The 27485-nt window shown below is 44.8% G+C and overlaps 1 protein-coding gene across 1 annotated transcript; it reads left to right on the forward strand.

The window, feature by feature from the left end:
• Positions 1-1084: 1084 nt before the first annotated feature.
• Positions 1085-27485, forward strand: LOC106591224 (probable G-protein coupled receptor 139). The gene is made up of 2 exons (XM_045719909.1): positions 1085-1726; positions 24864-27485. Exons 1-2 carry the CDS (start codon positions 1093-1095, stop codon positions 25844-25846), a joined length of 1617 nt encoding a protein of 538 aa, XP_045575865.1. The 5' UTR covers positions 1085-1092; the 3' UTR covers positions 25847-27485.

Raw genomic sequence — 27485 nt, forward strand, 5'->3', positions numbered from 1 at the left:
AATAAATATGTGTTATGAACAAACAAATAACTTCCACCCATAGGACCCTAGTACAAAAATGTTATTCAATGTAGAGACAAAGGATTTATTGCACTAGATTAAGCATAGAAATATAATGAATAGACTATATTCCCATGAGATAAAGTACGGCAGTAGAGGCACATAGGGATCAACAGGAATAGATGCCGAGGGGTGAGCACTTTGTACGTGTCACAATGACACTGATTCACTGATTCACTGATTCACTGACTCACTGATTTACACAGATTACCTCATAGTTTACACTGTAGGCAATCAGGATATCTAGTTAACCATGCGCACAGGTGTTCCCACACATGTACACAACACGTGTACACACGTATGACCATTGAACTTGTTGGCACACAAGCAATCACACACAATCACACACGAGATGACAGATGGGAGTTCAATGATGCATGTGTACATGTGTTGTGTACATGTGTTGTGTACATGTGTTGTGTACATGTGTGAGAACACCTGTGCGCACACATAACCGTTAAACTTGTTGGCACACAAGCAATCACACACACACACACACACACACACACACACACACACACACACACACACACACACACACACACACACACACACACACACACACTACTCCCATCTGTCATCTCGTCTTCCCCCCAATTTGATATGTTCTTTGTGTAGACTATACTATGTTCTCACAAGGGAAACATTACCACTCCTCCTCCTTCCTCCTTCCTCCTTCCTCCTTCCTCCTTCCTCCTTCCTCCGCTCCCTCACTCTCACTGCCTTCCTGTCTTCTCCTCACTCACACATATCCAAATCATCTTTATCCCTCTCTCCTCTCTCCTCTCCTTCCCGTCTGCTTTTCCCTCTTTTGCTCCCTCACTTCTCCTTACTCACTCCTCTAGTGTGCCCTGGCTCTCTCTCTACCCCCTCCCTCCTGTCTCTCACTCCATCTCTCTCTCTTTCAATTTCTCTCTCTCTCCCTCTCTCTCTGTCTTTACCCCTCCCTCTCTAAATCTCTCTTTTTCTCTCTCTCCATCCTCTCTGTCTCTGTCTTTCTCTCGGTTCATTCTGATTCTCTCTTAGTCACACATGCATGGAGCATCTTCCCTCCCCACTTACTTTCTCTCTCAACTCTCCTCCTCCTCCCTCCCTCCTCCTCTCTCCCTCTATCACACACACATATCACCTCTTATCTTCCTGTCTGTGTCGTCTGTGTCTCAACATCTGTCTCTCTCACACAGACACTTACAGCCTCTTCTCCCCTCTCTGTCTCCCTCCCTCTCTCTTCTTCTCTCTCTCACTCAGACACGCACAAACGCTCGCGCAACCTCAGCTTCAACACATACCACACATTCATGCCGACTGGCACCCAAGGACAGAGCACCCTCTCTCTCTCTCCCTCTCCCTCTCTCCCTCCGTCTCTATCTCTCTCTCTCTCCCTTTCTCTGTCTCAGTCCTGCTGTCTGGGTCTGTGAGAGTGTGTGTGTTTCTGGGCTTCCCCGACACCGAGCCGAGCTGAGCTCACACGCTCCTGAGCATTTGAGGACGAGGACCAGGAGGAAGAGGAGGGCCATGGAGCACAGCCACATCTTCACCCTCCTTTCCCCCCCCAACAGCAGTGCCTGGAGCCCGGGGCAGCAGCTGGCCGACACTCCCCAGGGTTGCCCCCTCGGACCACTACCCGTCATCTACTACAGCGCCCTGCTCTGCCTCGGCCTGCCCGGTAAGAGAGAGAGGGGGGAGAGGATGGATTAGAGAGAGTGTGTGTGTGTGACAGTGTGTGCATTGTTTGTGTGTGTGTGTTGTGCCTGTCTTACTACGTATATGTATTTTCTGTGAATATGTATTTGTTTGTGTTTGTATGACAGTGTGTGTGTGTTTGCTATACTCTAAGTGAGTGTGTATTTGTGTTTGAAGTCTGTGTTTTGTGCTCAGCTGCTCCAGTCATTCATTTATATCTCATATTGACCTTGTCTTATCTGTGTGCTCGAGTGTGTGTGCATGTGTCTGTGCCAGTGTGTGTGTGTGCCCATGCCGCACACACAAACACAGAACTACTTGTGTGTGTGTGCTCACCTGCACGTCGGTCTGTTAGATCAACAGAGATAAAAAGCCAGACAAATGAAAAAAGGGATTTCATTTTCTGTTACTCAGCTCAAATTTCACCTCTTTTAAATCATCCGGCTTCTATTCACCCAGTGAATTACAATGATGTGAAGCAGAAAGAAAGACCTGAAGGATTTATCCAGGTGATGACTGGTCCTGAAGTGTGACTATTTCCTATGTAGACGTGACCTCTAGGACATAATGTGGGACTGTCTTTCCTACGTAGACGTCACCTCTAAGACATCGTTTGGGACTGTCTTTCCTACACAGACACGGCTCCCTGACCTCTAGGACATACTGTGTGTTAACCGGCTCTCTGACCTCTGAAAGATATTGATGCATCCCAGTCATGTCTGATCCAAAGACGTATGGGTCAGTTCAGACCTGGGCTGATAGCTTGACTGTAATATGTGTTTGGAGTAAAACACGCTGCTTCCTAGAGAACTCCTTGTCTGTGTTATAGCTGCGGGTAGACACACTTAAATGAACATACTGTACCATTAGTCTGTACTGAGACTGCCGTGGCTTTCAGGTGCATAGCCTACGAGCCATCGTGTTGTTGGGTTACTTACAGTACTTCATCGTTTCTGTAAAGGCTTATTGATGAGTTTATTCACAAGACAGATTTTCTATGTCTGCTTCCCTACTCTGTGGTCTATGGATGAACACTTACCCAGTCTGGGCAAAATAGTCTCATTAGAATGTGTTAAAATAGTGGCATATAACCACTGTAATAACCGCGCATTTGGAAAGTATTCAGACCCCTTGACTTTTTTCACATTTTGTTATGTTACAGACTTATTTTAAAATGGATTCAAAAAAATCCTCATCAATCTACTCACAATACCCCGTAATGACAAAGCAAAAACAGGTTTTAAGAAATTGTTGCAAATGTATTAAAAATAGTATTCAGACCCTTTACTTTGTTGAAGCACCTTTGGCAGCGATTACAGCCTCAGGTCTTCTTGGGTATGAAGCTACAAGCTTGGCACACCTGTATTTGGGGAGTTTCATTCTTCTCTGCAGATCCTCTCAAGCTCTGTCAGGTTGGATGGGGAGCGTCACTGCACAGCTATTTTCAGGTCTCTCCAGAGATGTTCGATCCGGTTCAAGTCCGGGCTCTGGCTGGGTCACTCAAGAACATTCTTGTTCCGAAGCCACTCCTGCGTTGTCTCGGCTGTGTGCTTAGGGTCGTTGTCCTGTTGGAAGGTGAATCTTCGCCCCAGTCTGAGGTCCTGAGCACTCTGGAGCAGGTTTTCATCAAGGATCTCTCTGTACTTTGCTCGATTGAAAAACATTGCCACAGCATGATGCTGCCACCACCATGCTTCACCGTAGGGATGGTGCCAGGTTTCCTCCAGACGTGACGCTTGACATTCATGCTAAAGAGCTCAATCTTGGTTTCATCAGACCAGAGAATCTTGTTTCTCATGGTCTGAGAGTCCTTTAGGTGCCTTTTGGCAAACTTCAAGCAGGCTGTCATGTGACTTTTACTGAGGAGTGGCATCCATTTGGCAGCTCTACCATGAATGCCCGATTGGTGGAGTGCTGCAGAGATGGTTGTCCATCTGGAAGGTTTTGCCATCTCCACAGAGGAACTCCGGAGCTCGGTCAGAGTGACCATCGGGTTCTTGGTCACCTCCCTGACCAAGGCTCTTCTCCCCCGATTGCTCAGTTTGGCTGGGCGGCCAGCTCTAGGAAGAGTCTTGGTGGTTCCAAACTTCTTCCATTTAAGAATGATGGAGGCCACTGTGTTCTTGGGGACCTTCAATGCTGCAGACATTTTTTGGTACCCTTCCCCAGGTCTGTGTCTCGACACAATTCTGTTTCGGCGCTCTACAGACAATTCCTTCCACCTCATGGCTTGGTTTTTGCTATGTCAACTGTGGGAGCTTATATAGACAGGTTTGTGTCTTTCCAAATCATGTCCAATCAATTGAATTTACCACAGGTGGACTACCATCAAGTTGTAGAAACATCTCAAGAATGATCAATGGAAACAGGATGCACCTGAGCTCAATTTTGAGTCTCATAGCAAAGGGTCTGAATACTTATGTAAATAAGGTATTTCTGTTTTTTATTTTTAATACATTTGCAACAATTTCTAAATACCTGTTTTTGCTTCATCCTTATGGGGTATTGTGTGTAGATCGATGAGGGAAAAAATGTGAGAATAAGGCCGTAACGAAACAAAATGTGGAAAAAGTCAAGGGGTCTGAATACTTTCCGAATGCACTGTATATGTCACATATTACCTCTGGTCTGGTTCTATGTGTTGTGGAGAGTGAGAGGGAGCGAGAGGGAGAGCGAGAGGGAGAGCGAGAGGGAGAGAGAGGCTAGGGGTCAGGACAAATGCTGATGTCCAATCTATGATTAAAGTCTATGTTCTGCCCTTGAGGCTATAGCAGATATATTCACTCTGCTTCAGCTCCAGACCAGAACTTCACCTCAATTTGTTTCAACAGGGAAAAAAGATTGTAACCCTCAATTCGAAAGCTATTACCCTACGTGCTTTAATGTATTATATTCCAGTTTTATTTTCAACATTGCATGTTTTAAATGCATTCACTAAAAGAGGTTATTGCACTCAGTGCTAGTTTTAAGTAGAGTGTGGAGTGAATTGACTGGCCCTTATTCTGAGCAGTAATACTGTGATCTGTGTTTGATAACAGTTTCATAAGGGATGTCCTACTTTCTAGTACAATGGATCAGGAGTAAGAGATTTGAAGATGTACACTCTGTTCTCAATAAGGGAATCTGCAATTCAAAGTAATAGAAGTGCTTTGTTTGCCAAACTATCATAAAAATGTTTCCTGCACGTCGCCTGCTGTCTTGAAGAAAGAAAGCTCCTTTTACCTCCTCGGGCTCCATTTTTCTGTTGGAAGGTAAATCTATACTGTAGTAGCTGACCACAATCAATTATGTTTTCAGCCCTGCATGCTGAATCCTTGGAAGATTGTAGGAGTTTGAATCTTCTGATTTTGAAATGGTTGATTTTTACTTGTTCTACTCCAGTAGTTTTGCTGACATATCATCCCACCTGACCTGGACTGATAGCTTGACTGTAATGTTCATTTGGAGTAATAGTATTGCTGCCTAGATACCTATTTGTCTGTGTTGTAGCTTGGGGTTAGTCGCACTCCCACTGGGCACAGATGTCAATTCAACGTCTATTCCACGTTGGTTCGACGTAATTTTGTTGAAATGACATGGAAACAATATTGATTCAACCAGTGTTTCTCCCAGTGGGATGTAATTAACACACTGTGCCATTAGTCTGTTCTGAGACTGCTGTGGGCTTTGGGTACGTATGTAAATCATCTTGTCTTTAGGTTACTTACAGTGACCTCGATGTAGAAAGACATAAAGAGAGAGGGATGGATAGATTTGAAGATGGAGGTAGAGAGAGTGCATGATGAGACGATGTGAGAAAGAGAATGTTATTTCTAGGACAAAAAGAATAAGTGTCGAGGAAAAGATGTGCAAGTGACTTGAGGGTGAAAAGTGAAACTGAGAATGAGAGAGATAACGAGAAAGAAGTTTAAATAGAGAGGAAGATCAGGAGAGAAAGAGATGTGAGAAGGGAGAGAGACGTAGAACAGGAGAGAGAGGTGAAGAGCCAGAGAAGGAGAGTGAGAGAAAGAGAGAGAGAGATGAAGAAGGATAGAGAGGTGAAGTTGGAGGGAAAGAGAGAAAGGGGTGAAGAGGGAGAACGACAGAGCAATAGAACAACGGAGTGAGAGAACGACAGAGCGAGAGAGGTGAACATGGAGAGCAAAAAGAGAGAAGTGAAAAACAAATTGCTAGAGATATTAGAAGAGAAAGAGAGAGGTGAAGAGAGAGAACGACAGAGAGAGGGAGAGAGATTAATAACAGTGGAGTCAGTGAAGTAGCACCCTGAGACCTGAGTGAGGAAGCCAGACGACAGAGCTATGACGAATTGCCACCTATTTAATTAATCGCTCACCCGTTCTTAACGGGCGCTCTCTCTCTGCCTCACGAGGCTGCTGCTCTATGGGAACAAAACCAGCGTGTTCAGGCTGTCGTGTTCAGGCAGCAGCAAACATTACAGTACCCTACAGTACCACAACACTGGGCCGGGGATGTGTTATAGTCTGTGTCTATGCTTATGTGTGACTAACAGGAATTCAACTTTTCAGTTGTTGTATTGAAGTTATGGTTTGTAGCCTAGGCAAAGCAATGAAACACAAGCATAAGTTTAGGTATTGTTACAGCATTGTTAGGTGTCATAAAAATGATTGAGGACTTTTATGTGGTGGTTGTGGAATGAAATAATGTCTTCTTATACCATAGAGAGTTTGACCGTCTCTACTGCATGTTATTGAGAGGACATCATTTTTGGGGGATTCTTGTTTATGGTTGGTGTCACCTAGCCTGGCTAGACCACACAAAAGCACAATGTTCAGTCCTGGTGTAGCCAGGCTAGGTCATACCATGAGGAATATCTGAAACAGTGTTCAGTCCTGGTGTAGGCAGGCTAGGTCATACCATGAGGAATATCGGTAACAGTGTTCAGTCCTGGTGTAGCCAGGCTAGGTCATACCATGAGGAATATCGGAAACAGTGTTCAGTCCTGGTGTAGCCAGGCTAGGTCATACCATGAAGAATATCTGAAACAGTGTTCAGTCCTGGTGTAGCCAGGCTAGGTCATACCATGAGGAATATCGGAAACAGTGTTCAGTCCTGGTGTAGCCAGGCTAGGTCACACCATGAGGAATATCTGAAACAGTGTTCAGTCCTGGTGTAGCCAGGCTAGGTCATACCATGAGGAATATCTGAAACAGTGTTCAGTCCTGGTGTAGCCAGGCTAGGTCACACCATGAGGAATATCTGAAACAGTGTTCAGTCCTGGTGTAGCCAGGCTAGGTCATACCATGAGGAATATCTGAAACAGTGTTCAGTCCTGGTGTAGCCAGGCTAGGTCATACCATGAGGAATATCTGAAACAGTGTTCAGTCCTGGTGTAGCCAGGCTAGGTCATACCATGAGGAATATCGGAAACAGTGTTCAGTCCTGGTGTAGCCAGGCTAGGTCATACCATGAGGAATATCTGAAACAGTGTTCAGTCCTGGTGTAGCCAGGCTAGGTCATACCATGAGGAATATCGGAAACAGTGTTCAGTCCTGGTGTAGCCAGGCTAGGTCCTACCATGAGGAATATCTGAAACAGTGTTCAGTCCTGGTGTAGCCAGGCTAGGTCATACCATGAGGAATATCTGAAACAGTGTTCAGTCCTGGTGTAGCCAGGCTAGGTCATACCATGAGGAATATCTGAAACAGTGCTATACTAGGTCCTACAGCTATAAACTCTTAGAAGAAAGGGTTCCAAAAGGGTTCTTCAGCTGTCCCCATAGGAGAACCCTTTTTGGCTCCAGGTACAACTCTTCTGGATCCAGGTAGAACATTTTTGGTGACATGTAGAATCCACTGTAGAAAGGGTTCTACATGGAACCCAAAAGGGTTCTACCTGGAACTAAAAGGGTTCTTCAAAGGGTTATCCTATGGGGACAGCTGAAGAACCCTTTAAAGTTTTTTAAAGAGTTTATGCATGCACCATTGCAGCTGTTCTACTGCTGTTGCTTTCCGATGCCAATAACTCTCTGTACCTTTTTATTCACAACCAATTAACCAACGTCTCACCAGGGAGCAGCTCCTGTGCTTACTGTTAACAGAGTCCTGATGCATGTGTGTAGTCACTAGCTAGGTTGCTTACAGTCTTGTATGCTGTATGTAGTCAGGGGGTTTGGTGTATGTATACTGTATGTAGTCAGGGAGTTTGGTGTGTGTATACTGTATGTTGTCAGGGAGTTAGGTGTATGTATACTGTATGTAGTCAGGGAGTTTGGTGTATGTATACTGTATGTAGTCAGGGAGTTTGGTGTGTGTATACTGTATGTACTCAGGGAGTTTGGTGTATGTATACTGTATGTAGTCAGGGAGGTTGGTGTGTGTATACTGTATGTAGTCAGGAAGTTTGGAGTATGTGTACTGTAGGTATACTGTATGTAGTCAGGGAGTTTGGTGTATGTATACTGTATGTAGTCAGAGAGTTTGGTGTATACCATATGTAGTCAGGGAGTTTGGTGTATGTATACTGTATGTAGTCAGGGAGTTTGGTGTGTGTATACTGTATGTACTCAGGGAGTTTGGTGTATGAATACTGTATGTAGTCAGGGAGGTTGGTGTGTGTATACTGTATGTAGTCAGGAAGTTTGGAGTATGTGTACTGTAGGTATACTGTATGTAGTCAGGGAGTTTGGTGTGTGTATACTGTATGTAGTCAGAGAGTTTGGTGTATGTATACCATATGTAGTCAGGGAGTCTGGTGTATGTATACTGTATGTAGTCAGGGGGTTTGGTGTATGTATACTGTATGTAGTCAAGGAGTTTGGTGTGTGCGTACTGTATGCAGTCAGGGAGTTTGGTGTATGTATACTGTATGTAGTCAGGGAGTTCGGTGTATCTATACTGTATGTAGTCAGGGAGTTTGGTGTGTGTATACTGCATGTAGTCAGGGAGTGTGGTGAATGAATACTGTATGTAGTCACGGAGTTTGGTGTACGGAGTCTGGTGTATGTATACTGTATGTAGTCAGGGAGTTTGGTGTATGTATACTGTATGTAGTCAGGGAGTTCGGTGTATGTATACTGTATGTAGTCAGGGAGGTTGGTGTGTGTATACTGTATGTAGTCAGGAAGTTTGGAGTATGTGTACTGTAGGTATACTGTATGTAGTCAGGGAGTTTGGTGTATGTATACTGTATGTAGCCAGAGAGTTTGGTGTATGTATACCATATGTAGTCAGGGAGTTTGGTGTATGTATACTGTATGTAGTCAGGGAGTTTGGTGTATGTATACTGTATGTAGCCAGAGAGTTTGGTGTATGTATACCATATGTAGTCAGGGAATTTGGTGTATGTATACTGTATGTAGTCAGGGAGTTTGGTGAATGTATACTGTATGTACTCAGGGAGTTTGGTGTATGAATACTGTATGTACTCAGGGAGTTTGGTGTATGAATACTGTATGTAGTCAGGGAGGTTGGTGTGTGTATACTGTATGTAGTCAGGAAGTTTGGAGTATGTGTACTGTAGGTATACTGTATGTAGTCAGGGAGTTTGGTGTGTGTACTGTATGCAGTCAGGGAGTTCGGTGTATCTATACTGTATGTAGTCAGGGAGTTTGGTGTGTGTATACTGCATGTAGTCAGGGAGTGTGGTGAATGAATACTGTATGTAGTCACGGAGTTTGGTGTACGGAGTCTGGTGTATGTATACTGTATGTAGTCAGGGAGTTTGGTGTATGTATACTGTATGTAGTCAGGGAGTTCGGTGTATGTATACTGTATGTAGTCAGTTAGATTGGTGTATGTATACTGTATGTAGTCAGTTAGATTGGTGTATGTATACTGTATGTAGTCAGGGAGATTGGTGTGTATATACTGCATGTAGTCAAGGAGTGTGGTTATGAATACTCTATGTAGTCAGGTAGTTTGGTGTATGAATACTGTATGTAGTGAGGAAGGTTGGTGTCTGTATACTGTATGTAGGCAGGGAGTTTGTGTGTGAATACTGTATGTACTCAGGGAGTTTGGTGGATGAATTGTATACTGTATATAGTCAGGGAATTTGGTGTATGTATACTGTATGTAGTCAGGGAGTTTGGCGTATGTATACTGTATATAGTCAGGGAGTTTGGTGTAGGTATACTGCATGTAGTCAGGGAGTTTGGTGTATGTACTGTATACTGTATGTAGTCAGGGAGTTTGTTGTGTATACTGTATGTAGTCAGGTAGTTTTGTGTATGTATACTGTATGTAGTCAGGGAGTTTGGAATATGTATGCTGTATGTAGTCAGGGAGGTTGGTGTATGTATACTGTATGTATACTGTATGTAGTCAGGGAGGTTGGTGTATGTATACTGTATGTGGTCAGAGAGTTTGGTGTATGTATACTATATGTGTTCAGGGAGTTAGGTGTTTGAATACTGTATGTAGTCAGGGAGTTTGGTGTGTGTATACTGTATGTGGTCAGGGAGGTTGGTGTATGTATTCTGTATGTAGTCAGGGAGTTTGGTGTATGTATACTGCATGTAGTCATGGAGTTTGGTGTGTTTACTGTGTGTAGTCAGGGAGTTTGTTGTCTGTATACTGTATGTACTCAGGGAGTTTGTTTGTGAATACTGTATGTACTCAGGGAGTTTAGTGGATTAATTGTATACTGTATATAGTCGGGGAATTTGGTTTATGTATACTGTATGTAGTCAGGCAGCTTGGCGTATGTATACTGTATATAGTCAGGGAGTTTGGGGTATGTATACTGCATGTAGTCAGGGAGTTTGGTGTATGTACTGTATACTGTATGTAGTCAGGGAGTTTGATGTGTATACTGTATGGAGTCAGGTAGTTTTGTGTATGTATACTGTATGTAGTCAGGGAGGTTGGTGTATGTATACTTTATGTAGTCAAGGAGTTTGGTGTATGTATACTGTATGTAGTCAGGGAGTTTGGTGTATGTACTGTATACTGTATGTAGTCAGGGAGTTTGGTGTGTATAATCTATGTAGTCAGGGAGTTTGGTGTGTATCCTGTATTATACTGTATATCGTCAGGGAGTTTGGTGTAGGTATACTGCATGTAATCAGGGAGTTTGGTGTATGTACTGTATACTGTATGTAGTCAGGAAGTTTGGTATGTATACTGTATGGAGTCAGGTAGTTTTGTGTATGTATACTGTATGTAGTCAGGGAGTTTGGTGTATGTACTATATAATGTATGTAGTCAGGGAGTTTGGTGTGTGTATAATGTATGTAGTCAGGGAGTTTGGTATGTGTTTAATGTATGTAGTCAGGGAGTGTGGTGTTCTTATTCTGTATGTAGTCAGGGAGTTTGGTGTATGTGTACTGTATGTAGTCAGGGAGTTTGGTGCATGTACTGTATACTGTATGTATTCAGGGAGTTTGGTGTATGTATTCTGTATGTAGTCAGGGAGTTCGGTGTATGTGTACTGTATGTAGTCAGGGAGTTTGGTGTATGTATACTGCATGTAGTCAGGAAGTGTTGTGTATGTATACTGTATGTAGTCAGGGATTTTGGTGTGTGTATACTGTATGTTTTCAGGGAGTTTTGTGTGTATACTGTATGTAGTCAGGGAGTTTGGTGTGTGTATACTGTATGTAGTCAGGGGGTTTGGTGTATGTATACTGTATGTTGTCTGGGATTGTGGTGTATTTATACTCTATGCAGTTCGGGAGTTTGTGTGTGTTTACTTTATGTACTCATGGAGTTTGGTCTATGAACTGTATACTGTATGTAGTCAGGGAATTTGGTGTATGTACTGTATACTGAATGTAGTCAGGGAGTTTGGTGGATATACTGTATGTAGTCAAGGAGATTGGTGTATGTATACTGCACATAGTCAGGGAGTTTGGTGTATGTAGTATATACTGTATGTAGTCAGGGAGTTTTGTGTATGTATACTGTATGTAGTCAGGGAGGTTGGTGTGTGTATACTGTATGTAGTCAGGGAGTGTGGTGTATGTATTCTGTATGTAGTCAGGGAGGTTGGTGTGTGTATACTGTATGTTTTCAGGGGGTTTTGTGTATGTACTGTATACTGTATGTAGTCAGGGAGTTGTGTGTGTATACTGTATGTAGTCAGGGAGTTTGGTGTGTGTATACTGTATGCAGTCAGTGAGTTTGGTTTATGTATTCTGTATGTATTCAGGGAGTTTGATGTATGTATACTGTATGTAGTCAGGGAGTTTGGTGTATGTATACTGTATGTTGTCAGGGAGTTTGGTGTATGTACTTTATACTGTATGTATTCAGGGAGTTTGGTGTGTGTATACTGTATGTAGTCAGGGAGTTTGGTGTATGTACACTGTATGTAGTCAGGGAGTTTGGTGTGTATATACTGTATGTAGTCAGGGAGTTTGGGGTATGTATACTGTATGTTGTCAGGGAGTTTGGTGTATGTACTTTATACTGTATGTATTCAGGGAGTTTGGTGTGTGTATACTGTATGTAGTCAGGGAGTTTGGTGTGTGTATACTGTATGTAGTCAGGGAGTTTGGTGTGTGTATACTGTATGTAGTCAGGGAGTTTGGTGTATGTATACTGTATGTTGTCTGGGATTGTGGTGTATCTATACTCTATGCAGTTTGGGAGTTTGTGTGTGTTTACTTTATGTACTCACGGAGTTTGGTCTATGAACTGTATACTGTATGTAGTCAGGGAATTTGGTGTATGTACTGTATACTGTATGTAGTCAGGGAGTTTGGTGGGTATACTGTATGTACTCAGGGTGATTGGTGTATGTATACTGCACATAGTCAGGGAGTTTGGTGTATGTACTATATACTATATGCAGTCAGTGAGTTTGGAGTGTGTATAATGTATGTAGTCAGGGAGTTTGGTGTGTGTATAATGTATGTAGTCAGGGAGTTTGGTGTATGTATAATGTATGTAGTCAGGGAGTTTTGTGTGTGTATTATGTATGTAGTCAGGGAGTTTTGTGTATGTATACTGTATGTAGTCAGGGAGGTTGGTGTGTGTATACTGTATGTAGTCAGTGAGTGTGGTGTATGTATTCTGTATGTAGTCAGGGAGTTTGGTGTATGTGTACTGTGTGTAGTCAGGGAGTTTGGTGTATGTGTACTGTATGTTTTCAGGGAGTTTGGTGTATGTATACCAATACCAATTGATCTGCTTGCCCCATTGGGGAGGTGTGCGTTGTTTGTCTGTGCTTGTGTGCGTGTGTATTTATGTGTGTGTCTGTGTGTGCATGACTGCATGTGTGTCAGGGAGAAAGGAGGATAGGATGGAGGGAGAGAGAAGGATAGGATGGAGGGATAGAGTAGGATAGGATTTAGGAAGAGAGGAGGATAGGATGGAAGGAGAGAGGAGGATAGGATGGAGGGAGAGAGAGAGAGAGGAGGATAGGTTGGAGGGAGAGCGGAGGATAGGATGGACGGAGAAGGATAGGATGGAGGGAGAGAGGAGGATAGGATGGAGGGAGACAGAGAGGAGGATAGGATGGAGGGAGACAGAGAGGAGGATAGGATGGAGGGAGAGAAGATAGGATGGAGGGAAGCGACAGTCATAGTGGAGGAAGAACAAAGGGAAGGAAAAGTGACAGAAGGTTATATCAGACGGGAGGGAGAAGATTCTCTTGTGTACTGCTGAAATGAAGAGAATGGAGGGAAGGAGGAGGAAAGGAGGATGTAGGGACCGGAGTTGACAGAGGGAAGGGACAGGGGCTTTGGGGACGGTCTCAGGAAGGGAGGGAAAGAGGAGGATGCTCTCATCCTCCTAAAGTGAGGCATTGTCTGGGGAAATGATGGAGGGAGGAAGAGGAGGAGGAAATAACCAGTGTTATATCCATCAGGCAGCGGCCTGTCAGGGAGGAGATGAGCCAGAGATGACAGGGGAGGAGGGAGGAGGGAGAGAGGGAAGAGAGAGGTGGGAAGATAGGTGTTTTTAAAGCTGTTGACACAGTGACAGTTCTGACTGGTGTTGAAAGTGCATCCGTTACCCACATAAAAACCAACTAGGCAGTGTTAAACTGTGAGAAAACACTGAGAAAGGTGTACAGTATCCTTAAGGCTCGCTCAGTACCGCACAGCACTGTTTAAAGGAGGACTTAGATCTCATTTGTCAATGTTTACTAATCATTAGGTAGTCGTGGAATAGCTCCCAGGAACTGACATTCATCTCCCAATCTGCCGGCCATACCCCTCCTCTCATCCTACTCCTCCCCTTATTATCCTCTCTTTACATCCTCCCTCTGCCCCTCTTCTTGTTGTTTACTTCCTGGTCTCTCCCTCATCCTCCCCTACAAAACTCTATCTCCCTCTCTGGTTCTATCATCTCCTATTCATCTTCTTGGTCTCTCTCTCTCTCTCTCTCTCTCTCTCTCTCTCTCTCTCTCTCTCTCTCTCTCTCTCTCTCTCTCTCTCTCTCTCTCTCCTCATCTCCAGGTTGCTATAGAGCTTCTATAGACAGTGAGAGCAGAGCAGGAGTTGAACAACAAGGTTTGGTTCAATAGACTGTGTGCTCTGAAGAATCTAAAGGTCTCATCAGGCAGTACCACAACACTGCAGTGGCATCAATACAAACCTGGCCCGGCATCTCTTTCTCTATCTACTCTCTCCTCTTCTCTCTTATTTGCTTGTCTCTGTTTCTCGCTCTACAATTATTCTTAGCTTTTCTTCTCGCTCTCTGCCTCTATTCTCACCCCTCTCTCTCTCTCTCTCTCTCTCTCTCTAACTATCCTCTCTCTCTCTTTCTCTTTCTCTCTAACTATCCTAGCCCTCTCTCTCTCTCTTTCTAGTTTGCCCTCTCTATCTCTACCTCTATTGTCACTCTCTCTTTTTCATTCAGTATCTCTGTCTTCACCCTCTCTCTCCTACTCTAAAATATTTATATTCTCCACCTCCATCTCTCTCTTTAGGAATGTATTGATCTATGAAAGCACACAGCAGTGTATGGTTAAGTGTTAGTTCACGGGAGACGAGATAAATAAAGAAATAAACTCAACATCTGTCTTTGTAGAGAGGGTACATAGAATATTCTAAGAAAAAGGGTTGTACCTGGAACCAAAAAGTGTTTATTCTGCAGGGACAGCCGAAGAACCGCAGAACCCTTTCTTTCTAGGTGTATAGCCAAGATTGGATCGTAGATGTACAACATAAATAGAGTGAATGGATTGGTGGATTGGTTGCTCAGTCTAATCAGACTCTTTGATAAGACAAAAGGGCAAATGTTTGTCATAAGGTTCAAAGTGCGTGTGACCTTTGAAACTGCCTTTTGATATTTCAATCATGCCTCTGTTTTCCTCCCACTCCCTTACCTCCTCCATCACTACCTCTCTTTTCCTCCCACTCCCTTAACTTCTCCATCACTACCTCTCTTTTCCTCCCACTCCCTTACCTCCTCCATCACTACCTCTCTTTTCCTCCCACTCCCTTAAGTTCTCCATCACTACCTCTCTTTTCCTCCCACTCCCTTACCTTCTCCATCACTACCTCTCTTTTCCTCCCACTCCCTTACCTCCTCCATCACTACCTCTCTTTTCCTCCCACTCCCTTACCTTCTCCATCACTACCTCTCTTTTCCTCCCACTCCCTTACCTCCTCCATCACTTCCTCTCTTTTCCTCCCACTCCCTTACCTTCTCCATCACTACCTCTCTTTTCCTCCCACTCCCTTACCTTCTCCATCACTACCTCTCTTTTCCTCCCACTCCCTTACCTCCTCCATCACTACCTCTCTTTTCCTCCCACTCCCTTACCTCCTCCATCACTACCTCTCTTTTCCTCCCACTCCCTTACCTTCTCCATCACTACCTCTCTTTTCCTCCCACTCCCTTACCTTCTCCATCACTACCTCTCTTTTCCTCCCACTCCCTTACCTCCTCCATCACTACCTCTCTTTTCCTCCCACTCCCTTACCTCCTCCATCACTACCTCTCTTTTCATCCACATCTTCACTCTCTCCATTAAACTATATCTGCCTCTCCTCTCCCTTTCGCTCTCAATCAACCTCTCACCTAACTTTTTCCTACCTCATCTTACACTCCTACCTCACTTTCTCTCCTACTTTCTGTCTAACCTTCTCTCTATTCTGCCCCTCACCTCTCTCTCTCTCCCTCTCTTATTTCTCCCTCTCTCCTTCTCCTTCTCTCCTTCTCTCTCTCTCTCTCTCTCTCTTTCTCTCCCTCTCTTATTTCTCACTCTCTCTCCTTCTCCTCTCCTTCTCTCTCTCCCTCTTTCATTTTTTTTCTCTCTTTCTCTCTCTTTCTTTCTCTCTCTCTCTCTTTCTCTCTCTCTCTTTCTCTCTCTCTCTCACACACACACACACAACACGTCCACCAGACTGATTAAGCTGACTCCCTCAGATATGCAGCCTGAGTCTAACTTCAATTTCCTCATCATCCCAAAAACGTAATTGCAAGTCTTTTCTCTCATTTCATTTATCTTATTTTCATAATTCCTTTCTCTTTTCAAATTTTGACTCTCTTTTTCTGTGTAGCACTACCAGGCCCAGGGTGTAGATTGCGGCATCTGTCTGACAGAAGACTCTGCATGAAATAGGGTGCTATTTGGGAGGCAGCCATAGTGTGGCATCATCTAATGTATTTACCTCTTCTTTCTACAGGGTTAAACTGTGCCTCTCCTGTCTTCTCCTCCGCCGGAGCAATGGGGCTTGTTTCTACACCTCCTTTTTTAAGGGGGATGACTCAGCATCATTACACACCTCGGGGAGCACTATGTGTCTCAGTCTGTGTGTGTGTGTGTGTGCATGTCAGTATGTGCATGTCAGTATGTTTGTGTATCAGAGTGTGTGTGTATCGTTCCCCCCTCCTCCTCCCCCAACAATGTCATTGGCCTCGTCCCCTGTTATATTAAAGAAGCAGCAGAGTAGAGACGCACAAACACGTGGCAACAGCCCCCATTCTCTCTCTCTCTCTCTCTCTCTCTCTCTCTCTCTCTCTCTCTCTCTCTCTCTCTCTCTCTCTCTCTCTCTCTCTCTCTCTCTCTCTCTCTCTCTCTCTCTCTCTCTCTCTCTCTCTCTCTCTCTCTCTCTCCCCACAGGTCATTCTAATCCCAACTCAGTTGGAGACAGCCCAGGCTGCCCTCATCTCCAGCCTATTTCTCCCAACGTCATGGTCACACATGAGACAGAGGGAAGAGAAAGGTGAAAAGGGAGAGAGACAGAGACATAGAGAGAGAGGCAATTGTTCTTTGATTTTTATTTGATTTTAATATTTTGAGAGAGTTTGAATTTGAGAATTTGAGATAGAGAGAGAGAACCACAGAAAGAACCACAGAAAGAGACACAGTGGGAGAGAGAGAAAGAAAGCACAAGGGAAGCACTTTATGGTTGTTGTCTGTTTTATTCTCAGTCTGTCATCATCCCTTCCTCCCCTGGTAGAGATGGTTCCCTCCTGGACCGAGCCGCATGTCGAGTAGAGCCACCCTGCCTGCCCGTTCTAAAGTAGTGCACTATACAGGGAATAGGGTGCCATTTGGGATGCACACAGAGACAGAGAGCAGCAGTCAATTGAAATGAATGGGCCGTCCAGTGGAGGCTGGCTGTGGCTAAATGGAAATGTCAAGCGCACATCCGATTCCCTTTGTCCGTCTGTTCAAGTCCCTGTCTCACTAGGGAGTGCCTGGCTTTTCACTGAATAATACCATGGCCACGGAAAAACACCCCATTTCAATTCCACATATGGTCATCCCTCTTTAGAGGTAGATGGAGAAAGAGGGCTGGATAGAGAGAGAGAGGGAGAAGGAGTTAGATGGAGAAAGAGGGCTGGATAGAGAGAGAGAGAGAGAGAGAGAGAGAGAGAGAGAGAGAGAGAGAGAGAGAGAGAGAGAGAGAGAGAGAAAGAGATAGATGGAGAAAGAGGGCTGGATAGAGAGAGAGAGAGGGAGAAGGAGATAGATGGAGAGTTTAGAGGATTATTATTTGAGGAATCCATTGCGTTGGATTTGCTGGCATCTTCTAATGTCTCTCCCCAGGTGGCTTAAGGCTTAGTGACACACTTTGATACACATAAACACACAGAGACACAGAGACACGCAGGAGCAAGGAGAGAAACCACCTGGTTACGCTTTCAGGTACTCCAGGCAGATGTACAGACAGACAGACAGACAGACAGACAGACAGACAGACAGACAGACAGACAGACAGACAGACAGACAGACAGACAGACAGACAGACAGACAGACAGACAGACAGACAGACAGACAGACAGACAGACAGACAGACAGACAGACAGACAGACAGACAGACAGACAGACAGACAGACAGACAGACAGACAGAGAGTGATAGGATGAGATAGTAGAGCGAGAGACATTTAACTTTCCACTCTGGAACAACATCAGTAGCATAATGAAGTGAAGTTCAACAACAAAACAATTGAGTGGCTAGATGAGTGTCCGGGAGGCTGACTGGTGAGTGATCAGCAGCACACAGGATGGGATCGTCTGCTGGATTATCCCATTACACTTGGAGAGGAGAGAGAACCTGAAATGCTGCAAAGCAAACTGATAATGTGTGTGTGCGTTTGCGTGTGCGTGTGTGTGTGCCCGCATGCCCGTGTGCCTGGGCATCTCCGCCTGCGTCTGACAAGGACATCTTTAGTCATTATCTGGAGCCTGCTTTGTCATTAGTAATCAGCTGATAGCAGAGAGGTGTGACATGTGATGGACTAGACTCTGAGCTGCCATCTTTAATCCAATCCCACGTCTATTACCAGACAGACTGGGAGAAAGAGAGAGGGGGAGAGAGAGATAGAAGGAGAGAGACAGAGGGAGAGAGAGAGGTGGGGGGAGGAAAAAGATAGGTGGAGGGAGAGGCACCACAGACCTCTTTCATCTAGCTAGATGTCCTGTGACGTGCTAAGTGCATTGATGTCTCTGTGACATAACAATGCAAATCAATGTCAAAAATGTCATGGACAGACATACAGCAGCTTTATCTACTGCAAGAGAACAAAGAGGGATGAATGTTGCCTGGTTGCCTTCAACACACATCATTGGAATCAGCCATTTTAGATGTAAAGGGAAACTTCTGATTTAATCAACAGAGCTCGCTTGGTTACAAAAGCACAGATCTTGACAGCTGTTGACAGCTTGCACATGTTCTCTTTACGCTTAAGGCTACTTCCAAAATCTCCACTTTTCTCCCAAGGTGTACACTTTTATACCATCATGAGGTACAATGCAGTTTCCCACACACATGTACTTACACATGTACACACGCATGACCATTGAACTTGTTGACACACAAGAAATCACACACACACACACACACACACACACACACACACACACACACACACACACACACACACACACACACACACACACACACACACACACACACACACACACACACAGTTGGTTTTGCCTTAGTACAGCAGGCTAAATCATATAGACCCCTTTGTGTCCACGTTTCTCCTACTACTGGCAGAGTCCCAGGAAGAGGGCAGGGAGGGAGGGATGGAGGGAGGGAGGAAATAATAGAAAACTGTGATTGTCCCAGCATGACAGAGGGAGGGAGGGATGAAGGGAGGGAGAGATGGAGGCAGGGAGAGAGGTAGAGAGAGAGAGGGAGGGGGGAAAAGTTATAGAAAACTGTGATTATCCCCCACATCTTGCTCATGATCAATTCACCATGGCCCAGCACAACCCTTAAGAAGGGTGGGAGGGAGGGAGTGAGACTGGGAGAAAATTATAGAAAACTGTGATTGTCCCTCCATGTCCCCTGAGTCATTCCCCATGCTCCATCAAGGACAGAAGGGAGGGACAGAAGGGCGGGACAGAAGGGAAGGACAGAAGGAGAGAGGAAATAAGAAATGTGAGGGAGGGAGTTAGAGAGCAAAGAAAGAGGCGAATGAGGAGGGAAGGAGAAGTGAAAAGGGAGAGAAAAGATGGAAGAAGAAGAAAGGAAAAGAAAAGAAAAGAAAGAGTGAAGGCGTGAGGAGAGGAGGAAGAATCAAGAGGGGGAGGAAAATACAGAGGGAGAAAGAGGATGGTGTCCTTGGACTGTTTATCTGGGCCAGCCGGAGCCTCAACGACTCAGCAAGGCCGTGACGGTGCGCTGTCATTGTTCCCTGGTTTTGTTGTGGCGCCGTATATTATTATTTAATCGGGCTAACTAATGGACCCGCGAGTGCCACATTGCAACTCAGCAGGTGGAGGGTGGAGGAGGTGAAGGATATGGTGAGAAAGAGATGGAAGGAGGGAGCGAAGGATGAGGTTGAAAAGGGAGAGGAAGGAGGGAGGGAGAGAGAGAGAGGGAAGGTTGAGGAGAGAGGGGGAGAGAGAGGAGAGGAGAGGAGAGGAGAGGAGAGGAGAGGAGAGGAGAGGAGAGGAGAGGAGAGGAGAGGAGAGGAGAGGAGAGGAGAGGAGAGGAGAGGAGAGGAGAGGAGAGGAGAGGAGAGGAGAGGAGAGGGAAAAATGGTCACAGGGAATATTCTACTGAGAAAATTATTAGTCTTTAGAAAGGGGTTAGGGTTAGGGTCAGCATTGTAGTAGACTGCATATTGAGTGTCTTGGTCTTGTCTTGGTGCCGGATACATTTGTACTCGGTCGTGACTCAGTCTCTGACAGTGAGGACTCATCATTTCTTCCAGAGACCAGCAGAGACCAGCGGAGTAAAAAACTCCTAACTATCAGCTTCCATTGAGTCAGCCCATAAAACCACTTCGCCAGGCCAAATATATACACTCCTTCCTTGAAACATGAATATCTTAACAGCCTTTATATCTACAATAGACATGTTTGCGTAGTGGTGAACCTACAGGCCTTCAGCGTGTGACAGGTTCATGATTCTGACAGGACAGCAACTGTAATACCAGAGCTCTCATGTAGGAGAGTGCACTTTCTGTAAAACACAAAGGGCCAGTGGTGCACTGGAGGGTATATGCAGGTATAAGCATACACTCAGTTCTTAATCCCTACTGATACAACTTATCAATTATGTAGTACAATAGAGAAATCATGCACAAAGTAGCCTACACAATTGCAAAGTACGTGAAATATATTCACATGCGTGCTGCACACATAGCCTAGTTTCAGTGGAATATCATTTGCAGGCAGCAAGAGCGTGCATCTCTCAACTGGTTTTGGCATGGAGCAGCTCACAGAAGAATGACATCGGTAGCTGGTAGGGTAGGACAGACGTTTCAACATATGATATCTACCAGTATATGCTAACTAAGGCAACAATGGGTATGCAAACCATTTATTGAAAAAGTGTTGGTTGGTAGGCTATATGTGATGCGCAATTTTCATCATGTGCTGTTTGCATCAGGGGCGTAGACATGGACCGGCCTGGGTGGACAGAGGCCCACCCGCTAGGGAGCCAGGCCCTGACAGGCCCACCCAATCAGATTGATGTAGTTTAAACATTGTTGTGGATTTAGACCATCACATTTTTGTCTTTTTTCTGTTAAAAAAGGTGTGATTTTGAGAGTGACAATTAGAAAAATCGATAGGAAAACTCATTAAAAAAAAACACAAGAAAACATAGGATTTTTCACACAGGGTGCCTTTCCTTCGCTGGGGGGGCCGAACTTTTTGGCAAAATTAGAGTATACCCACTTCTCCAAGCACCACTTCACCACTGCATAGGGCTGATGGAAAGACAGCAGTCACACACAGCATGATGTTAAAGGATAAGCAGTCCATAAACTAGGACATAATAAGCCAGTAGGTCCCAATCATAAGAATACAAAAACACAACCATTAACAATTTCCCAATCGAAATGTACAACTTTTAATTCCCATTGCAAAAAAACAATTCACATTTAGCAAACAAAGTAACTGGTGACCTAAAGTTTAAAGTGGAACTTACAGCGTTTTTACTACTTTGCGGATATGAAACAAACAGACAATCATAATCAGTAAAAAATATAAAATTCCCAGTTTATGCTGCAAAACCAACTTTAGAGACGTTTTAAAAATAGGTTATATTTGACTCAACGTTCCATGACGTACACTAAGGCATTGTTGGCAGAATAGATGGATGCAGTTCAGTATATGATTAATATAATTCACCAATACATTTCTTGGTAGTCCAAAAAAGTACAGTGAGGGAAAAAAGTATTTGATCCCCTGCTGATTTTGTACGTTTGCCCACTGACAAAGAAATGATCCGTCTATAATTTCAATGGTAGGTTTATTTGAACAGTGAGAGACAGAATAACAACAAAAAATCCAGAAAAACGCATGTCAAAATTGTTATAAATTGATTCGAATTTTAATGAGGGAAATAAATACTTGACCCCCTCTCAATCAGAAAGATTTCTGGCTCCCAGGTGTCTTTTATACAGGTAACAAGCTGAGATTAGGAGCACACTCTTAAAGGGAGTGCTCCTAATTTCAGCTTGTTACCTGTATAAAAGACACCCATCCACAGAAGCAATCAATCAGATTCCAAACTCTCACCATGGCCAAGACCAAAGAACTCTCCAAGGATGTCAGGGACAAGATTGTAGACCTACACAAGGCTGGAATGGGCTACAAGACCATCGCCAAGCAGCTTGGTGAGAAGGTGACAACAGTTGGTGCGATTATTCGCAAATGGAAGAAACACAAAAGAACTGTCAATCTCCCTCGGCCTGGGGCTCCATGCAAGATCTCACCTCGTGGAGTTGCAATGATCATGAGAATGGTGAGGAATCAGCCCAGAACTACACGGTTGGATCTTGTCTACGATCTCAAGGCAGCTGGGACCATAGTCATCAAGAAAACAATTGGTAACACACTACGCCGTGAAGGCCTGAAATCCTGCAGCGCCCGCAAGGTCCCCCTGCTCAAGAAAGCACATATATATGCCCATCTGAAGTTTGCCAATGAACATCTGAATGATTCAGAGGACAACTGGGTGAAAAGGTTGTGGTCAGATGAAACCAAAATGGAGCTCTTTGGCATCAACTCAACTCGCCGTGTTTGGAGGAGGAGGAATGCTGCCTATGACCCCAACAACACCATCCCCACCGTCAAACATGAAGGTGGAAACATTATGCTTTGGGGGTGTTTTTCTGCTAAGGGGACAGGACAACTTCACCGCATAAAAGGGACGATGGACGGGGCCATGTAAGGTCAAATCTTGGGTGAGAACCTCCTTTCCTCAGCCAGGGCATTGAAAATGGGTCGTGGATGGGTATTCCAGCATGACAATGACCCAAAACACACGGCCAAGGCAACAAAGGAGTGGCTCAAGAAGAAGCATATTAAGGTCCTGGAGTGGCCTAGCCAGTCTCCAGACCTTAATCCCATAGAAAATCTGTGGAGGGAGCTGAAGGTTCGAGTTGCCAAACGTCAGCCTCGAAACCTTAATGACTTGGAGAAGATCTGCAAAGAGGAGTGGGACAAAATCCCTTCTGAGATGTGTGCAAACCTGGTGGCCAACTACAAGAAACGTCTGACATCTGTGATTGCCAACAAGGGTTTTGCCACCAAGTACTAAGTCATGTTTTGCATAGACGGATAATTTCTTTGTCAGTGGACAAACGTACAAAATCAGCAGGGGATCAAATACTATTTTCCCTCACTGTATTGCTATCAGGTTGTAAATCACAGCTGGCCTGGTACATTGTTTGCTGCCTCCACATGCACTGTTTCCGTTTCAATTACTCAATATTCTGGACAAAAACGGACGAATGTAATTACGGCTGGGAATGTCAATATAATCAAACTAGCAAGCTAAAAACACAGAGCCTAATGTTAGCTAGATAACTAGCTAGCTAGCTAGCTGCTAGGTGGATGTCATTTCATGCCATTGGAAGAGTGGCTGTGACTGACTTTTTCCCCTCATATGTTTTTTTTCGGTAGCTATACACAGCTAGAGATGAATGCGTCATTTAGTTATCTAGCAAGAACTTGAACGACTGTTATACAGTTAGCATATCTCTTGTGTTGCAAATTCACTCTACCTATCTTCTCCGATTTCAGAGCACTCACGTCTGAGTGCAAAACAACTAATGAATTTGCAAAATCCGAAACTCCTGCTGAACATGACCAGTGTCAGTAAATATAGACAAAGAAAGTCATAGTTATTCAAGAACTAGACTAGATAACACTCTAGATAACATGTAAACAGCCTAACCAGCTCTGCTACAGCGAGAAAAATGGTCAGAGTGAGGTGTTCTCTCATTTGTGTCTGGGAGTAGCTAGCTCACAAGCTAGCCAATTTTAGCCAGTTAGCTTGGGTGCTTGGTTGGGACAAGCATGCATTGGCAGGCAATCTGCAGAAGGACTAGGAGGCTACAATTCCCCATCGTTTATTAGTGCAATTTTGACGACCAACTAGCTGAGAAAGCTTGAAAGGGTTTATCCAATGTTCCTTCGTTATAATACTCATTTAGAACTCTTACTATGGTGGTGATTTGTAAAATCTACAACATAGTCTTGAATTGGACATTTTTCTGGTCTCGGTCTTGACTCGTCACGGAACCCTTGTCCCCCTCCAGATCTCAGTCTTGACCGGTCTCGCCCTCCTCCGTTCTTTGGTCTTGACTCAGATTTGATTTGGTCTTCAATCAGTCTCGCTTTAAGTGGTCTCGAACACAACACTTGTTAGGGTTATGTAAAGGGTTGTTATTTGGTTCTCTTTATGCCAATAAATGGCAGACAAATTAAACTTTGTGTAGACGTGTGTGTGTGTATGTGCATGTACATGGGTGTGCTCTATATAGGTAGAGTGTGTGCTGTTTCTGATTGGCTGAATGAGTGTTGTTCCTTGTCAATGACCTCCCCAGTAAAACTAACTCTCTTCCTCTCTTTCATTTTCCTGTGGCATAACCCGTTTTCATTCCACCTTCAATTTCAACCTCTCATCATTATTTTTTCTTCACTTCCATGCTTTTCCTCTCATGTAATTTCCCCATCACTTTCCTCTCCTTTCTATCTCTGTCTCCATTCATCTCCCCATATATCTGACCCTTGGCTCATACTCTCCCCCCTCACATCCGTTCCTTTCTTTCGTTGCAACAACTTGTTTCCACTCTGCTTTCTATCTCTCCCTCTCGTCTTCCTTTCTCAACTCTCACCTATTCAATTTCTCGGCCACTCGCTTCCTCTCCTCTTCTCTCCTTTCATTCCCTCCATAAACCACCCATCTGTGCCTCCCCATCCTATCCCTTCCCCCCTCCTTCATCTCCCAAACCTATTCCCTTGTGTCACCCTCATAACCTTCCCCCTCCCCCTCATCCAGCCAACATACTCACTGTCATCATCCTCTCCCAGCTGGTGTTACGGCGTCAGAAGTCCTCCTATAACTACCTTCTGGCGCTTGCCGCCGCTGACATCCTGGTCCTCCTGCTCATCGTCTTCGTCGACTTCATATTGGAGGACTTCATTTTGGGCGCGCCCCTTCCCCCCTCCCTCAACAAGGCAGTCCAGGTCCTGGAGTTCTCCTCCATCCACACCTCCATCTGGATCACGGTCCCCTTGACCGTTGACCGTTATATTGCAGTCTGTCACCCGTTGAAGTATCATAGCGTTTCCTACCCGGCCCGCACACGGCGGGTCATCATGGGCGTCTATATGGGGTGTTTGGTGTCTGCGGCGCCTTACTACTGGTGGCCTGAGCTGTGGCATGGTTTACCTGGAGGTGGTACAGGAAGTGGAGGAAGGGGGAGTAGTAGTAGTAGTGCTGCGCAGCATGTGCTAGTCTGGGTGCACTGCGCGACTGTCTATCTCCTCCCCTGCTCCGTCTTCTTCTCCCTCAATGCAATGATCGTCAGGAAGCTCCAGCGCCGTCGCAGCTGCTTCCGCCTGCGCGGCTACTCCACGGGCAAGACCACCGCCATCCTGCTCGCCATCACTTCCGTGTTTGCTGTCCTCTGGGCACCACGCACCATCGTGATCCTTTACCACCTGTACACAGCTCCGCCGGCGTCCCCGGGTCCCGCCCGCCTTCTGCACCTCCTAACCGATGTGGCGAACATGCTAGCTCTCCTCAACACCGGGGTCAACTTCTTTCTCTACTGTTTCATCAGCAAGCGTTTCCGGACCATGGCGGCCACTGTTCTCCGGACGTTGTTCCGATGCCGTAAGCAGCCGCCGCCGTTCTATGCTGGACACAACTTCTCTATCACTAGTAGCCCCTGGATCTCCCCTGCCAACTCCCACTGCATCAAGATGCTGGTATACCAGTACGATAAGAACGGCAAGCCTATCTGCATCTCCTCGTGAGGGGGGAAGTGTGGAGGGTTTCCCTGACGACCGACCTTGATGATGACCCGATTCTGGGACTCTTTGAGCTTTTCAAATGTCAACAGACATTTAGAGTGGAGGGCTGGAAAGGTGGAGGAGAGGAAAGGACGTGGAGAGGAGAGGTGATGAGAGGTGGATGAGAGGAGAGATGGAGGAGAAGAGAGGTGGTGGAGAGGAGAGGTGGAGGAGAGAAGAGATATGTGGTTGGTGTATGGATAAGCAACAATCTATCTATCTGAAGTGAGAGAAAGAATGTTTGAGAACAAGAAGAAGAAGAAAAGTTGAGAAATCAAGTAGGAATGTTGCTGAGCACAAACAGCAGAACAGAACTCACAACCCAGCAACAGAGTGTTGAGAACCATCTCTCCACTCGTTCATGCGGAAAAGCAATCTAACAGATTGATCATTCAGCCTGGATAACTGCCTGTCTTTTTGGCTGTATTACTGCTCCGACAGTGTCTGACGATGAGCTTTGACTGTGATCAGGGATTGATAAACGAGCATCATGGCGGCTGCTTATTACTAGGTTTTATAGCCAGCCATTTGTAAATGGGAATGGAGAGTGACAACTGAGGAATTCCTCTGTGACATATCAACCTCGCTTTGACATTGGGACGTTTTTGGTACTGTCTCTGTTATACTGCTGTCGACGGATGGGGAGGAGGAGGTGATGATGGAGGGACGGTGGGAGGATGAGGGAGGCTCTGAATCTGAACAGATGGCCATCATTCAATGGGAGCCCTCTCTAGTCAAAGAGTTCATCACAGAGATTCTCAGCGAGAGAAACCACTCACCTTTGAAGAGGTATCCGTGGCATAGACGTCCTTGTCCTTAGTGGTGGCCTTAGATGATTTGATTCGTAATCACTACCATGTCCCCTGACATGTTTTGAAACCCTGCTGACATTTCCTGTTAATATATAGTGGGTCTCAGAGGTGCATTAGACATTACAAGATACTTTTTATTAAAAAACGGATCTGTGGATGTTAAGATGTTCTCAGTGAGTGAATTCATCAAAGATGGAAGGGATTGGGAAAGATAACCATCCAATCAGGAGCAGTCTCACAGGTGTTGTTAAGGATAAGTAGGAGCTGCCTGTTGTCATGGTGAAGGATTATGGTAGACTTGACTGTTAGATCAGTGTTCTTTAATACCGATCTTGAAGACACACACATGTAGGTTTTTGTTCTAGCCCAGTACTAACACACTTGATTCAGCGAATCAACTGATCATCAAGCAATTTGAGAGGTTGAATCAAGATGTGCTAGGTGTGTTAATGCTGGGTTAAAACAAAAAACCTGTACACTTTGTGTGTCTTCAGGACCAGGATTGAAGGAGGTTGTTGTAGACGCACAAAAATAAAGCAAAACAATTACAATACTTTATAATTGAGGTTCCATAGGATCAGTAATCTTGTAACCATGGATTCCACAATTTTAAAAGGAGGACATTTCTACCATTTACAGAGTCTTCAATTAAGTATTGGTTGTCTTTGATGATTGTCTTAGTCATATTAGAATGAATGTATTTGTGCAGCTCCTCAGACCCTTAACTTTATATCACTGACTAGATAGTGTGTGTGTGTGTGTGTGTGTGTGTGTGTGTGTGTGTGTGTGTG

This window comes from Salmo salar, chromosome ssa06 (genome assembly GCF_905237065.1).
Source record: "Salmo salar chromosome ssa06, Ssal_v3.1, whole genome shotgun sequence".
Classification (NCBI taxonomy): domain Eukaryota; kingdom Metazoa; phylum Chordata; class Actinopteri; order Salmoniformes; family Salmonidae; genus Salmo; species Salmo salar.